We start from the raw sequence: 13,345 nt of genomic DNA, 5'->3' as shown, positions 1-13,345 counted from the left end.
TGGATTATTGATAAGTCTTTACTATTTAATCTTGCTAGATTTAGTTCTTCGTAAGGAGTCCGTCTAGGGTTGATTATTTATTATTGTTTATCAAATCAATTAAGTATAGTAAATTGCCTTTGATTTCCGCGCTGTAAGGTAGGATTTCGTATAAAGGAACTAAATTATAAACAATTGGGTAACCGTAAGCAAACTTGATTTTTAATACTGGTGTGCGTTAAAACTTGTTAGAAATCCATAGGTTTTCTCTTGAGAAGGGTCAGGGTACTATTCGGGTTTTCTCTTGAGAAGGGTCAGGATTTTGTAAAACGAAGCTTTTTGCTCGTTTTGGTGTCCCGAAGGCTTTGATCAGTGATAGAGGAACTCACTTCTGCAATGCGCAGATGGAGAAGGCGTTGCGTCGCTATGGGGTCACCCATCGGCTTGCAACCGCCTACCATCCACAGACTAGTGGGCAGGTAGAAGTGAGTAACCGGGGGATCAAACGTATTCTTGAGAAAACGGTTGGTTCGAATCGTCGGGATTGGTCCGACAAATTGGATGACGTGTTGTGGGCCTTCCGTACAGCCTACAAAACTCCTACCGGTTCTACACCGTTTCGGATGATTTATGGGAAGGCCTGCCACCTGCCTGTTGAGTTAGAGCACCGTGCTTCTTGGGCCCTACAAAGGGTTAACTTTGATATGTCTGCCCCAGAGAGCACTCGTTTCCACCAGTTGCACAAGTTAGAGGAGCTGAGAGATCACGCTTATGCGCAGTCATTTAGGTATAAGGAGCAGACGAAGGAACTGCACGATAGGAAGTTAAAGGGTAACAAGAAGTTCAAGTGTGGGAATTTGGTTTTATTGTATAACTCCCGGTTGAGGTTATTCCCGGGAAAGTTGAGATCCCAATGGTCGGGACCGTTCACGGTCACTGAGGTCTTCTCGTACGGCACAGTTGAGATAGAGGATAAAGGCGGGAAGTTTAAGGTGAACGGTCACAGACTGAAGCACTACATAGGAGAGCCGGTGACTGATCAGACGGTCGAGGTATTCTACCTTGACGCGCTCTATAAGACGTAGACGTGATGGATGCACCACTTGGGAGACTGCCCGAGTTGTAGAGTTTGTATTTTTGTTAGATGTTTGTGCTATCTGCTTTATTTGTTTTGTCTATTTCAGGATGTTCCAAGATGAAACCGCTCGTACTCAATCTCCATTCGAGTCGGTCGATTTAAGGGGTGTTCCATTATTAAAAATAAATAAAAAAAAATAAAATAAAAAATAAAAAAAATTATAAAAACCAAAAACACAAAAATATGTTTATTTGTTTATGTTTTTGTTTTCCGTGTTGTACGCCGCTACTGGCGAGCGAGTTTGAGTTCTGCAGGTTATATTATGCGCATGGTAGCTACGATGGCGTTGTGGAACAGGTTCTCCCGAGGTTGCGGCCGCGAATGAAATGCTATACGGTCGTTTGGATACTACTCAGCTATTGAGGATTCTGCACACAAACTAGGGGAGTAACCCGTTCTTTGTTTTAGTCTTGTATACTTTATTTTTATTTTTTCTGTTTTATTTTTATTTTATTTTATTTCTTTTCCTTGTACTCATCGAGGACGATTTCGTTCTAAGTGTGGGGATGGGGTTTATTTTACTTAGTTGTAGGAAAATTTTTGAAAAAAAAAATTTGAAATATTTTGAAAAAATAGTCCCTTGAAATTTGTTTCTCTACGTTAAACAGGAGATGATATTATTACCGAGTAGTGGTTATTTTATAACTTCTTGGTCGTTTCAAAAATATATATATATAATAAATAAGGACAGTGCCCATTAGACCCGCACGTAATGTATGGTAACCTAACGGTTTAGACTCAGTAATCGTGTGTCGGTAGGCTCAGCCTTTGAGAATGAAAGGGCGGTTTGGTTGTTGACCTAATTGAACCTTTTAAATGGCCTGACTTTAGTGGGAAACATATTAGGGGTTTTGTTTGTTTAACTAAGCTCATGACAGGACTGGAATGAAAAGCTGGGTCATCCTCAAGCCTCGAGTCACATGATCGTCTGTACATATTAGTTGTTTTATCTTTTGTATTTGTTTCTGTTCATGCAAAGCCATGTACTTTGAGTATTCAAAAAAAAAAATTTGCAAAAAGCCAAAAGGCAGAAAAAGAAATAAAAGAGATGCATTTGTAATTGTATGCACTTGAAAGAGAGCTAGAGTTTATAGTTTGTATTTGAGTCGAAATGTTTTAATCATGTGGCAATAGGTTTAAGTCAAGTTGGGGTGGCCCGGCCTGGTAAAACCATAATGGAATTGGTGAAGTAGCAGCAGGGCTTTTAGGTGTGGGTTCCACTTAGTCATACAAATTAATAGAATCGTCACGCCTTATTTGCCTCGGTAAGTATTAAAGGCATGGGTTTAAAGTGGACAGCAATACCGGCAATCGACCTGATCTAGCTTATTAGGTGAAAGTTGGAAGAGATAATTGGGTAACGGGTCACTGGTTCTAATACTTTAAAAAGAAAAAAAAATATATTAATAATAATAATAAATAAAACCAAGAGTTGTCGGTTAAACTCGGATATGATCCTGTGTAGTATTCTTTTTCAGGAACGAAAAAGTCTTAAGTGTGGGGATATTTGATGTGTTGTAAAACACTCGTATTTTCCGCACATTTTATCTACGTTTTTGTATTACATTTTATGTGTTTTAACTTGTTTTAGATAGGTTTTACATAATTTTATTCATATTGTAGGTTTTGGGTGAAAGAAAGAAAGAAACCGAGCTTTTGGAGCAGTTTACGAGCATTTTACGCATACGTTTTCAAGTAAACAACTCAAGGCCCGGCCCGTATGCATCATGGAGGCCCAAATCTTACATTATATTATAATATATAAAAAATAAAAAAACCCTAAGGCTGGAAAAACCTGCCGATCGGCCAGCAGCAAGAAGCAAAGAAAAAAGTTTTTTGGAGCAAGGGTTTGGAGCTTTTGGCGGCTAGGGAAGGAAGAAGATACAAGAACAAGCCTCGGTGATCATTTACCATCCGTTTTACAGCAGCAAAGAGCACCCGAAAACCATCTCATATCCTTTCTTTAAACTATTGTTCATCAATATTTCTTATACTTGTTGAATTGTTCACTAGTTTTGCAATTGCTTTAAGGATTGACTTGTTATTGATTAATATTGATTGTTGAATGATCTTTGAGATGATTGGTATGAGTTTTATGGTAATTTTAATGAGTATTTGCTGCTGTCCAAACAATATGCTAGGCTAATCTTGTTAGTTCTACCTAGGGATGATGTTAATTGTTAGGTTATGATAGGTTTTATGGATTGTTTGATTGATAGACCTTAATTGCTATTGTAAAGTTTGATTTACGCATGAAATAGGTTGTGTTTAAGGGCTGGAAATATTGGTTAATTTATCGCATAAACCCCATGTGTTGATTGATTAGTTTTGTATTGATTAATCGGTGCATTGTTTGATTCTAGACTTGGTGTTTAGGGTTTGTTTGCAGTGGGAACAACCGTAGGGTTTTGTTGCATGATTATTTGGTTAAAGTACAGCGGTTAGACACCTTCTTTGAGACCGAGAGGTGATAAGAAGTAGGGTCATCTCATTGCCTTTATATGCTAGAATAAGGATTGCGCGAGAGCGAGTTCGTTTCTTGTCAGGTTTAGGTGTTTTGAGTGACTAGTTGATCTATTTTGGTTTAAGTTAAATTGTTCCTCTATCCTTGGTTGTGTAGTATTCATTTCCATTAGGGTCGAGTGTTGGTGAGACCGAGAGGTGATCTAGCATTAGAACACGTTAGCAATTGTTTCCCGGTTTGGTCGTTTTAGCCGATTTTGAGTAGTTTAGGCTTGTTGAGTGAGACTGAGAGGTAATCCAGGGAGCTGAGCGATCCTTAGTCGTGTCATATTTAGGAGCCGGTGTCTTGAAGTCATTCAATCCATAAGATTGTTAGGCCTACAATTTGATTCAGACCTAGGTAGACGTTTTTCTCCATCCTAAGTTAACACAGTTAGTTTTCCGTTAAGTTTTCTATCTTTGGTAAGTTTTGTTAGTTAGTCCAGTTAAGTAAGTAAAAATCAAAAATCAATTAAATATTATTCTAAGGTATGTCTTGTCTAGGGTTAGTAATCGTTAGCGTCTTACGTGTCCACGTGTTCGATACTCGGACTTCCTAGGTCTATACTACTTGCGATCGGTACACTTGCCGGCTGTGTGTGGTTTTAGGATTTTCGTTTTAATATTAAAGCTTAGTTGTGAGGGTCATTATTATAGGGTTATTAGACACACATCAGTCTTGTGCATTTTTGTAGTTATATGCCACATCTTCGCTCGCAAGGACCACCGTTGGATTGCTTTGGACATACTCAGTTGAAGTCCGAGGCAAGTTCAAGTTCATCATCGTCTGAAAAGCAACCGATCACCATAGATACTTCACCGAAATCATCACCCACAAATTTTCCCGCAAATTAACCACCACCAAGTCCTAGACCTTTCCCAATGGCCGAGAATAACCGCACCGTGTATGAGCAAGCTTTTGAAGGATTCCATGGAGACCACTCACCCATTGTCGCTCCCGACATTAATAACCCTAACTCGTGGCAGATCCCATCCTATGTCATGAACAACATCACCAATCACCATCAGTTCCATGGCCGTGAAGATGAAGATGCACCGGCACACATCAACCGTCTGACTCGTGTGTTCAAAACGTTCAATTTGCAAGGTGCTAATGTGGATGCGATCTTCCTTCACTTGTTCCCGTTCACACTTTCGGGTCGTGCCGCCACTTGGCTCGAATCGCAACCTGCTGGAACATTCACCACATGGGAGGCGCTTCGCAATGCATTCCTTAAGAAGTAATTTCCACCTGCTAAGGCCTCTCGCCTCCGTGATCAGATCCACTCCTTCCACATGAAGCCGGATGAGGCGTATTACCAAGCTTGGGAGCGCTTTCAGAATCTGCTTTCTCGTTGTTCACAACATGGGCTCACACCTTGGGCCCTTGTTGAGAAGTTTTACAATGGGCTTACTTACGAGGCTCAAGCAAGGTTTGACACAGCTACTGGGGATAATTTAATGGACAAGAAGAACGTGACCGAGTGTAACGAGCTGTTTGAAAGTTTCGTGCAGTCTGAGTATGCAAAGAAGCCACGAGGCGGGAATTCCAATCCCGCCACCAGTACACCCTCATCTGCTCGAGGTGTTCACCAGGTTAATTTGGATAGTGGTATGGCTGCTGCTTTGGAGAATCTCACCAGAGAGATAAAAGAGTTGACTAAGGTGGATAAATGTGAGATATGTAGGGGTGGTCATGGTACGCTCGATTGTCCGTTGATGAATAATCAAGATGTTGATTTTGTGGCTGGTAAGAACACGTTCCCTAATGCTTACAACAACAACAATCAGAACTGGAACAGCTACAAGAATTAGAATCAGAATCAGAATCAAGGGTAAGGTAACTCAAATTGGCGTCCGACTGGTTGGCCACCAGGTTTCCAAGCTTCGTATAACCGAAATCAAGGTCAGTATAACAGTGGAATTTCTAATGAGCAAGGTTCGGGTAATGGAAAAGATTCGAGTGGTAGCATGAGAAGATTGGAAGAAATGATGCAACAAATCCTTAATAGAGACCAAGTCACTCAAAAGACCCTTGCCGACCATGATTTTCTTTTGAAGAATCAATAATCAGCTATGCTCGACATGCAGCGAACCATTAGAGATATTGCCCGACAGTTGAATGAAAGACCTCCGGGACAGTTTTCAGGTTCTACTCAACAGAATCCAGCTGCTCAAATAAAGGCGATTACTACTCGTAGTGGCAGGATTTTGGGTCCCGGGGTGCGTAGAAATGAGGTTGAAGTGGAAGATGAGGAGGTGATGGATGAAGAGATCGAGATGGAAGTACCGGGAAAAGTGTAGAACACTGCACCAGTTGCACCGCCAGTAGTGAAGAAGCCGGTTGAAGTCCGGCCATCACCTTTGATTGATCACTCTTGCATCCCGTATCCCGCTCGCGCGAAACATTAGAAATATACGCGGGAGTATGGGCACTTTCTTGACATGTTCCGACAATTAAAGATTAATCTCCCGTTGATTGAAGCCCTCCAACACATGCTGAAGTATGCAAAGTTTCTGAAAGACCTGTTAAAGAGGAAGGATAGGTTGGGGGAGGTGTCATCAATTCCCCTTATGGGAGATTGTTCAGCGGTAGTGTTGAACCGTGTGCCCGAGAAGTTGTCGGATCCGGGTGTATTTACGATTCCAGTTTTGTTTGGTAGTGATACGATGAGCCAAGCTTTGGCAGATTTGGGTGCGAGTATAATTTGATGCCGTATTCTTTGTATGAGAAGGTGGATAAGTTTGTGTTCCCGGTTGATTTTATGGTGATTGATATGGAGGCCGACGAGAAGGTTCCCATTATTCTTGGTCGTCCGTTTTTACGAACCGCGAAGGCGCTTATCGATGTCTATGATAGGAAGATCACGCTTCGGGTTGGTGATGAGAATGTTACTTTTGATGTCGCGAGGTCGATGAAGCATCCGAGTGATCAAGATGATTTCAGTGGTCCGTGCCACTCGGTTTATTTTATTAACTCGTTTATTGTAGGTATTGATAGCTGTTTTGATTATATTTGCGTTGCGGATCTTGTGGGAAGTAATGGGCTTGTCGATTGTGATGATTTGGGTGAGGATGAGTTGTGTGAGAACGATTCGGTTTATGATGAGTTGGCTGAGATTTCAGGGTTGCCCGAGATGATAGAGGTAAATGAGATCAATTGTGAAAGTGAGGCGGGTTCTGAGGAGAAACCCGCTCCGTCGGAGTTAAAGGTACTCCCGTCACACTTGGAGTATGCGTATCTTTATGAGGGCTCAAACTTTCCCGTTATTGTGTCATCCAAGTTGACGGAAGAACAGAAGTCAAAGTTGATAGACGTGTTGAAGCTACACAAGGGGGCGATTGCGTGGAGACTTTCTGATATTCAAGGTATTAGCCCCGCTTATTGCACGCACCGGATTCTAATGGAGGATGAGTACAAAACGGTGGTGCAACCGCAAATGCCTCAATCCGAATATGCAAGAGGTGGTGAAGAAGGAGGTATTGAAGTTGATGGATGCCGGGATGATTTACCCGATTTCCGATTCTCCATGGGTGAGTCCGACTCAAGTTGTTTTGAAGAAAGGAGGTATGAACGTGGTGATGAATGAGAAGAATGAGCTAATCCCTTCGGAAGGACCATTTTCCATTGCCGTTTATTGATCAGATGTTGGAGCGGTTGGCAGGTCAGCAGTTCTATTGTTTTCTTGATGGTTTTTCAGGTTACTTCCAAATCCCCATTGCATCGGAAGACCAAGAGAAGACGACTTTCACATGTCCCTATGGCACGTTTACGTATTGTCGCATGCCGTTTGGACTATGTAACGCTCCGGCCACATTTCAGCGTTATATGGTGGCCATCTTTCAAGATATGATAGAGACGTCTATGGAGGTGTTTATGGATAATTTTTTGGTTTATGGTAATTCTTTCAATCATTGTTTGGCTAATCTTGAGAAGATGCTGTAGAGATGCATTGAAACGAAGTTAATGCTGAATTAGGAGAAGTGTCATTTTATGGTGATGGAAGGGATCGTGTTGGGTCATAAGATATCAAGAGACGGTATTGAGGTGGATCGGGCAAAGATTGATACTATAAGTAGACTTCCTCCTCCGACAAATATAAAGGTAATCCGGAGTTTCTTGGGCCATGCGGGGTTCTATCAGCGATTCATTAAAGATTTTTCCAAAATTACCCGACCGATGACCCGACTCCTCAAGAAAGAGTGCCATTTGTGTTTGATGATAAGTGTATGAAGGCGTTCACGTATTTGAAAGAGAAGCTCGTAAGTGCTCCCGATTGGAGTTTGCCGTTCGAGCTCATGTGCGATGCTAGTGATTAAGCGGTTGGAGCGGTTTTGGGGCAAAGACGAGATAAACATTTTCACCCCATCTATTATGCTAGTAAGACGTTGAACGATGCCCAAGAGAACTACATTACCACCGAGAAGGAGCTTTTAGCCGTTATTTTTGCATTTGACAAGTTCTGCTCCTATCTCGTGCTTTCGAATACCACCGTTTTTACCGATCATGCAGCCTTGCGTTTTCTCTTTCAGAAGAAAGACGTAAAGCCTCGTCTTATACGGTGGATTCTTCTACTTTCCAAGTTTGACATCGAGATCAAAGATAAGAAGGGTGCGGAAAATGTAGCGGCCGATCATCTATCCCGTTTAGAGGACCCGAGGAGAGAAGAGTTGCGTGAGGAGGAGGTCGGTGATACATTCCCTCACGAGTCGATCGATTGTGTTGCAGCCGAGAAGCAAGGTATGCCATGGTTCTCTGATTTTGCTAATTATTTGGCTAATGGTTTTATTTTGGAGGGTATGACTACGCAACAAAAGAAGAAGTTCTTCCGGGATGTGAATAGGTATGTGTGGGATGATCCATTCTTGTTTAAGATTGGCGGTGATTGGATTCTGAGGAGGTGTGTGACGAAAGAGAAAGGTTGGGATATTCTCAAGCATGTTCATGAAGGGTTGACTGGAGGTCATCATGGTGCACATGCTACCACGCAGAAGGTGCTTGATAGTGGGTTCTATTGGCCGACAATTGTTAAAGATGCTGAAGAGTTTGTGAAGCTTTGTGATGCGTGTCAAAGAACAGGTAATATTTCATCCAAGGATGAGATGCCTCAAAACCCCATACAAATTCTTGAAATCTTTGATGTTTGGGGCATCGACTTCATGGGACCGTTTCCCACGTCAAATGGTAACAAGTATATCTTAATGGCGATTGATTATGTGTCGAAGTGGGTGGAAGCCCAAGCATTGGCCACAAATGATGCACGAGTCGTTGTAAAGTTCCTTAAGAAGTTATTTACTCGTTTCGGTATTCCGAGAGCTATTATTAGTAATTGGGGAACTCATTTTTGCAATACCGTCACGGAGAAGGTGTTGGCTCGTTATGGGGTTACTCATCTTACCTCTACTGCTTATCACCCTCAAACGAATGGTCAAGTCGAGAATGCAAATCGAGGGGTGAAGAGGATTTTGGAAAAGACGGCTGGGGCAAGTCGGAAGGATTGGTCGGAAAAGTTAGATGATGTGTTGTGGGCATTTCAGACCGCGTACAAGACTCCGTTGGGTACTACATCGTTTATGCTTGTTTAATGTAAGTCTTGTCATCTTCCAGTTGAGTTGGAGCATCGTGCTTATTGGGCATTGAAGACGATGAATGTTGATCTTACCACGGCCACAAGGAAAAGGTATTTTCAGATTCATGAGTTGGAAGAGCTTCGGGATGCGGCATATTCTCGATCGTTGAACATCAAAGAAAAGACGAAAGCGTTACACGATCGATGTCTAAAAGGCGGAAAAGAGTTTAAGAAAGGAGATAAGGTACTGTTATTTAATTCTCGTTTGAAGTTGTTTGCAGGAAAGTTGAAATCGAAGTGGTCGGGACCGTACTTGATGAAAGAGGTCTTCCCGTATGGAGTGGTAGAGTTGGAGAATCAGGATAATGGAACATCTTGGAAGGTGAATGGTCATCTATTAAAGCATTATCTTGGAGGACCAGAGGAATCAATCGAGATGGAGGAAACTCCTCTCGATCCGTCGCATTGATTTGTCACACGTGGTTCTTGAGTGAATACTCAAGTGTAGAGTTTGTATATTCTTTTCTATTTTTTTATTGCTATTTTATTTTTATTTTTCTTGAGTCACTAACGTAGTTTTTTGTAGTTTTTATTTGTTTATAAGTTTTGAAGGAAGATAGTGTGAGAGAGAAGTTCCCCTTGAAGTATAATGCAACATTCAAGTGTGGGGATGGAGCAGCAGGAGCCGTATACTTTTCTGATTATTTATTTGCTGCATTTATTCATATTTATTAGTTTGATTGGTTGGTCTGGTAAAATACTTAAATGCTTAACATCTATCAAGTTGATAAGATGAGTTTTTAGATATTGTTTGTATTGTTGCCGCTTCCGTTCGTGTACGAGAGAAAGGAGATACCGGTTGATTGAGCACGTTCGGAGATGGAGGGCATTTATGAAAAAAAAAAGACTTTGACATCATATTTCATTCGCATACTACCAGCTAAGTCTTTTCCTTTTTACTTTTCTTTTATATTTTTTAGTTTTTAATTTTTTTTAGCTTTGTTTTATTCTTATTTATTTTTTTGTTTTTAGGTTTTGTTTTGTTTTCAACATTTTTGAGTCGTGTTTTAGTCCCTGCATTGAGGACAATGCAAATTTTAAGTGTGGGGATAGGAACACATGTTTTTAACTTGTTTTGTCTTATTTAAAAAATAAAAAATAAAAAATAAAAAATAAAAAATAAAAAAAAAAAGTTTTGTCCCTTGAATGTGTTTCTTTTTGCGTATAAATGGGAGATGAGGATACCTATCAGGAATCGGTTTTTCAAACTACTAATAATAAGATATAATTAAAGAACACACACTTAACTTGGGATGTGTCGGTAGGCTCAGCCTTGAGAATGAAAGGGCAGTTTGATAGTTGGTTTTTATCGATAAATATGATTTTGATTTTTAGTGGGAAACATGTTGAGTCTGTATAAAATACGAGATGAAAAGTCTGCCATACTCAAGCCTCAAATTTAGTTCGATAGTAGAAAATTATGAATTTTATAGAAAATATGAATACGCTATTATACGATGCTTGGGTAGGTTTAAACGTTAAAGTATACTGTGTAGCCGGTGATATAAACTTAAAGACTTGCATTTCTAGTTTTAGTGTTTAACACTTCACAGGCGTATGGTTTTATAGCCTTAAATCCTGTATTGATGGGATGCCTCGGATTCGGAAACCACGGGTCTTTTTACGGTTGTTCATCTGGGTATCTTCGGATATTTAATCGAATAAAAGCTTTTAAGCATAAACCCGCAGTTTACTGCAATCATTACACTCACTTACATCAATTACAGTGAAGTAAAATCTTGATGATCCAGTGATCATCCCGCTGTTAGTCATACGTGGTCCTCTTACTTGCGTCCCATACCATTAAGAACAGGATCAACTAGAGACACGACATATGTAAACCGACATATGGAAACTTGTAAATCACGTGTGGTAATGGCTTCGGGGTATTGCTTGATAACGGGGGTATGTCGTGTAGTGGGGAACACTTGCTAGTCAGTTGAATAAATTGAACCTTAATCGTTTCTAATGGCTGCTTGGTATACTCTGATGTTTAAATTTAGGTGGATAAACAATATCCTTGATCATCTTAGCTGTTCATGATAAATGTGCAACAATGTTTTAATCTGCTATTATGAGGTTTAAGTCAAGTTAGGGTGGTTTGATCCGGTAAAATCTAAAATAAAACGGGTCTTGACTGTGGGTTCCACTAGATTATATACAAATAATAATAATAATAATAATAATAATAATAATAATAATAATAATAATAATAATAATAATAATAATAATAGTCGGATCTTACTTGTCCCGGTAAAGACAAAGGCATGGGTTTAAGTGGACAACAATATCGGTGATCGCAGTTTTTGCATGGTTCTAAAAATTTTTAAGATAATCTATATGTTTGTTAGACTGTATTTCTCCGATTCTGATCCTGTTGCAACGAGACTTTTTCAGGGATAAAAAAAGGTTAAGTGTGGGGATATTTGATATAACGTTTATTATTCATTAAATCCCATGTATATTTTATCTATTATCTTATTAGTTTTGGTCGGTTTCTCGTAAGATTTGTATACTACTAACATATTGTTATGTCCTAGGTTTCAGGATTTAATTTCAGTGAAAAGAGGGCGAAAAAGGAGCAAAAACAAGCCGAACCAGAGAACCGACGCGTCAGGAAACGAACCAGACCCCCCTTACTAAAGTACGCTAGATCGACTCCCGGCCTCACCAACGACACCCTAGAACTCTAATGACATGTGAAGCTCAATTGTTAAAGGTTTGGATCTCCTCCCGGCCTCACCTTACCTAATAATACTATGGTACCCCAAAACCCAAATCACCTCCCGGTCTCTTTGAATACAATATATATTAATATAAAGGGGTATTTTTAATTAATTGGAACATGATTTGTACCACAATAATCTAAAGGGACCTAGGCTAACTCACTCCCATGCAATTAGTACCCAAACCCGCAAAAGACAAAGATGACACAACACTAAATTGCCTCCCCGCCTTTCTAGAGATAGAATAATAAAATCTAATCCGCTCTCAATAATTATTCCTACGATTTTTTCGACCATAAATCGCAAACAAGTTGAAAACACAAAGTAGACAACCTAATCATGCATCTAACAATCACCAATGACTATCAAACACAAGTGGAATAATTATTAAAGAAAAAATCGGATTCAATTACGCATATATATCATGAACAAACCAATTAAAAACTTTACCATAACACTAAATCAACCAACGTCAAATAAAAATTCGTCAAACCATTAATCTAACATAGTACTCAACCAAAACCTAGGTAGTTTAAAATATTTAGCTACTCATAGCAAGTTACGAAACAAAACTAAATGATTTTATGACAAGGGATAAAAAGTAGTTCGAATAAATAATTATCCGATTCAATGATGATCTCTTAAACTCACTAGCCCTCTGCTCCGATTTATTCCTTTGCATAGTAGCCAATCAACACAATTAACTCTTGTGTCTCCTTGCTCAAAAATCAGCCTCTAGACTCAATTTCTTTTTGCCGACCCCTCTCCTCATTGGCATAGTGGGGTTTTATTCTTATGTTTTTTTTTTCTGAAGTCTGCTGCGTCGTATGATGATCTCTTTATTTTTTCTCTTTCTTTTTATAATAATAATACTAATCTTCTAGGGTTTTTTTTTTTTCTTTTAGCCCACAATAAAGACTATGGCCCACGAACTAGTTAACAGCCCAAGAGTAAATTATGTTAGCTCCATCCGTCTACAAGTCCAACCAGATAAGAAAATAAGTAAACCGTATTGATTCAAATAACTTAACTTTAGGTTTATTTCTTTTCTTTCTTTCTTTGTTTATACTTTATTTTAATTACTTGAAAGCATGAATTATTGGCATTATGTAAACTTGGGTTTATTATTATTACTATTTAAATACTCGGTTTCAAGTTTAGTAAAAATTGCTCTAATTTAGCTCATTGTCTCTTAGAACCTTAAAAACCCATATATGAACCAATTAGGAGTATATACAATAAAAACCTGGCTCAAAATACTTGAAAGTATAGGAATATTTATATAATATTATACATATTTTTAGACCATATCAAATATCCCCACACTTAAACCTTTTTCATCCCTGAAAAAGTAGTCTGCACAGGATCAT

General features: G+C 39.4%; 1 protein-coding gene across 1 annotated transcript; it reads left to right on the top strand.

Moving 5' to 3' along the window:
• Positions 1 to 6,064: 6,064 nt before the first annotated feature.
• On the top strand, positions 6,065 to 9,658 carry LOC143531969 (uncharacterized). Its single transcript, XM_077027139.1, has 8 exons — positions 6,065 to 6,253; positions 6,355 to 6,499; positions 6,611 to 6,988; positions 7,321 to 7,518; positions 7,627 to 7,724; positions 8,153 to 8,370; positions 8,464 to 8,699; positions 9,228 to 9,658. The coding sequence occupies exons 1-8, from the start codon at positions 6,065 to 6,067 to the stop codon at positions 9,656 to 9,658; spliced, it is 1,893 nt and encodes a 630-aa protein (XP_076883254.1).
• Positions 9,659 to 13,345: the final 3,687 nt, after the last annotated feature.

The sequence above is a fragment of the Bidens hawaiensis genome, unplaced genomic scaffold (genome assembly GCF_021521415.1).
Source record: "Bidens hawaiensis isolate Kalapana, Puna unplaced genomic scaffold, B.hawaiensis_p1.1 tig00009311_1, whole genome shotgun sequence".
NCBI classification, from domain to species: domain Eukaryota; kingdom Viridiplantae; phylum Streptophyta; class Magnoliopsida; order Asterales; family Asteraceae; genus Bidens; species Bidens hawaiensis.
Note: the sequence above shows the minus strand (reverse complement) of the source record. Positions and strands in the feature narration are given on the sequence as shown.

Excerpts from the sequence above, each read along its gene's own strand:
- LOC143531969 (XM_077027139.1), top strand. The coding sequence starts at position 6,065 with ATGTTCCGACAATTAAAGATTAATCTCCCGTTGATTGAAGCCCTCCAA. Across the intron at positions 6,500-6,610 it reads GAAGATCACGCTTCGGGTTG|GTATTGATAGCTGTTTTGAT; the intron begins GTGATGAGAATG and ends CGTTTATTGTAG. Across the intron at positions 8,371-8,463 it reads GAGAAGCAAGGTATGCCATG|GTATGTGTGGGATGATCCAT; the intron begins GTTCTCTGATTT and ends GGATGTGAATAG.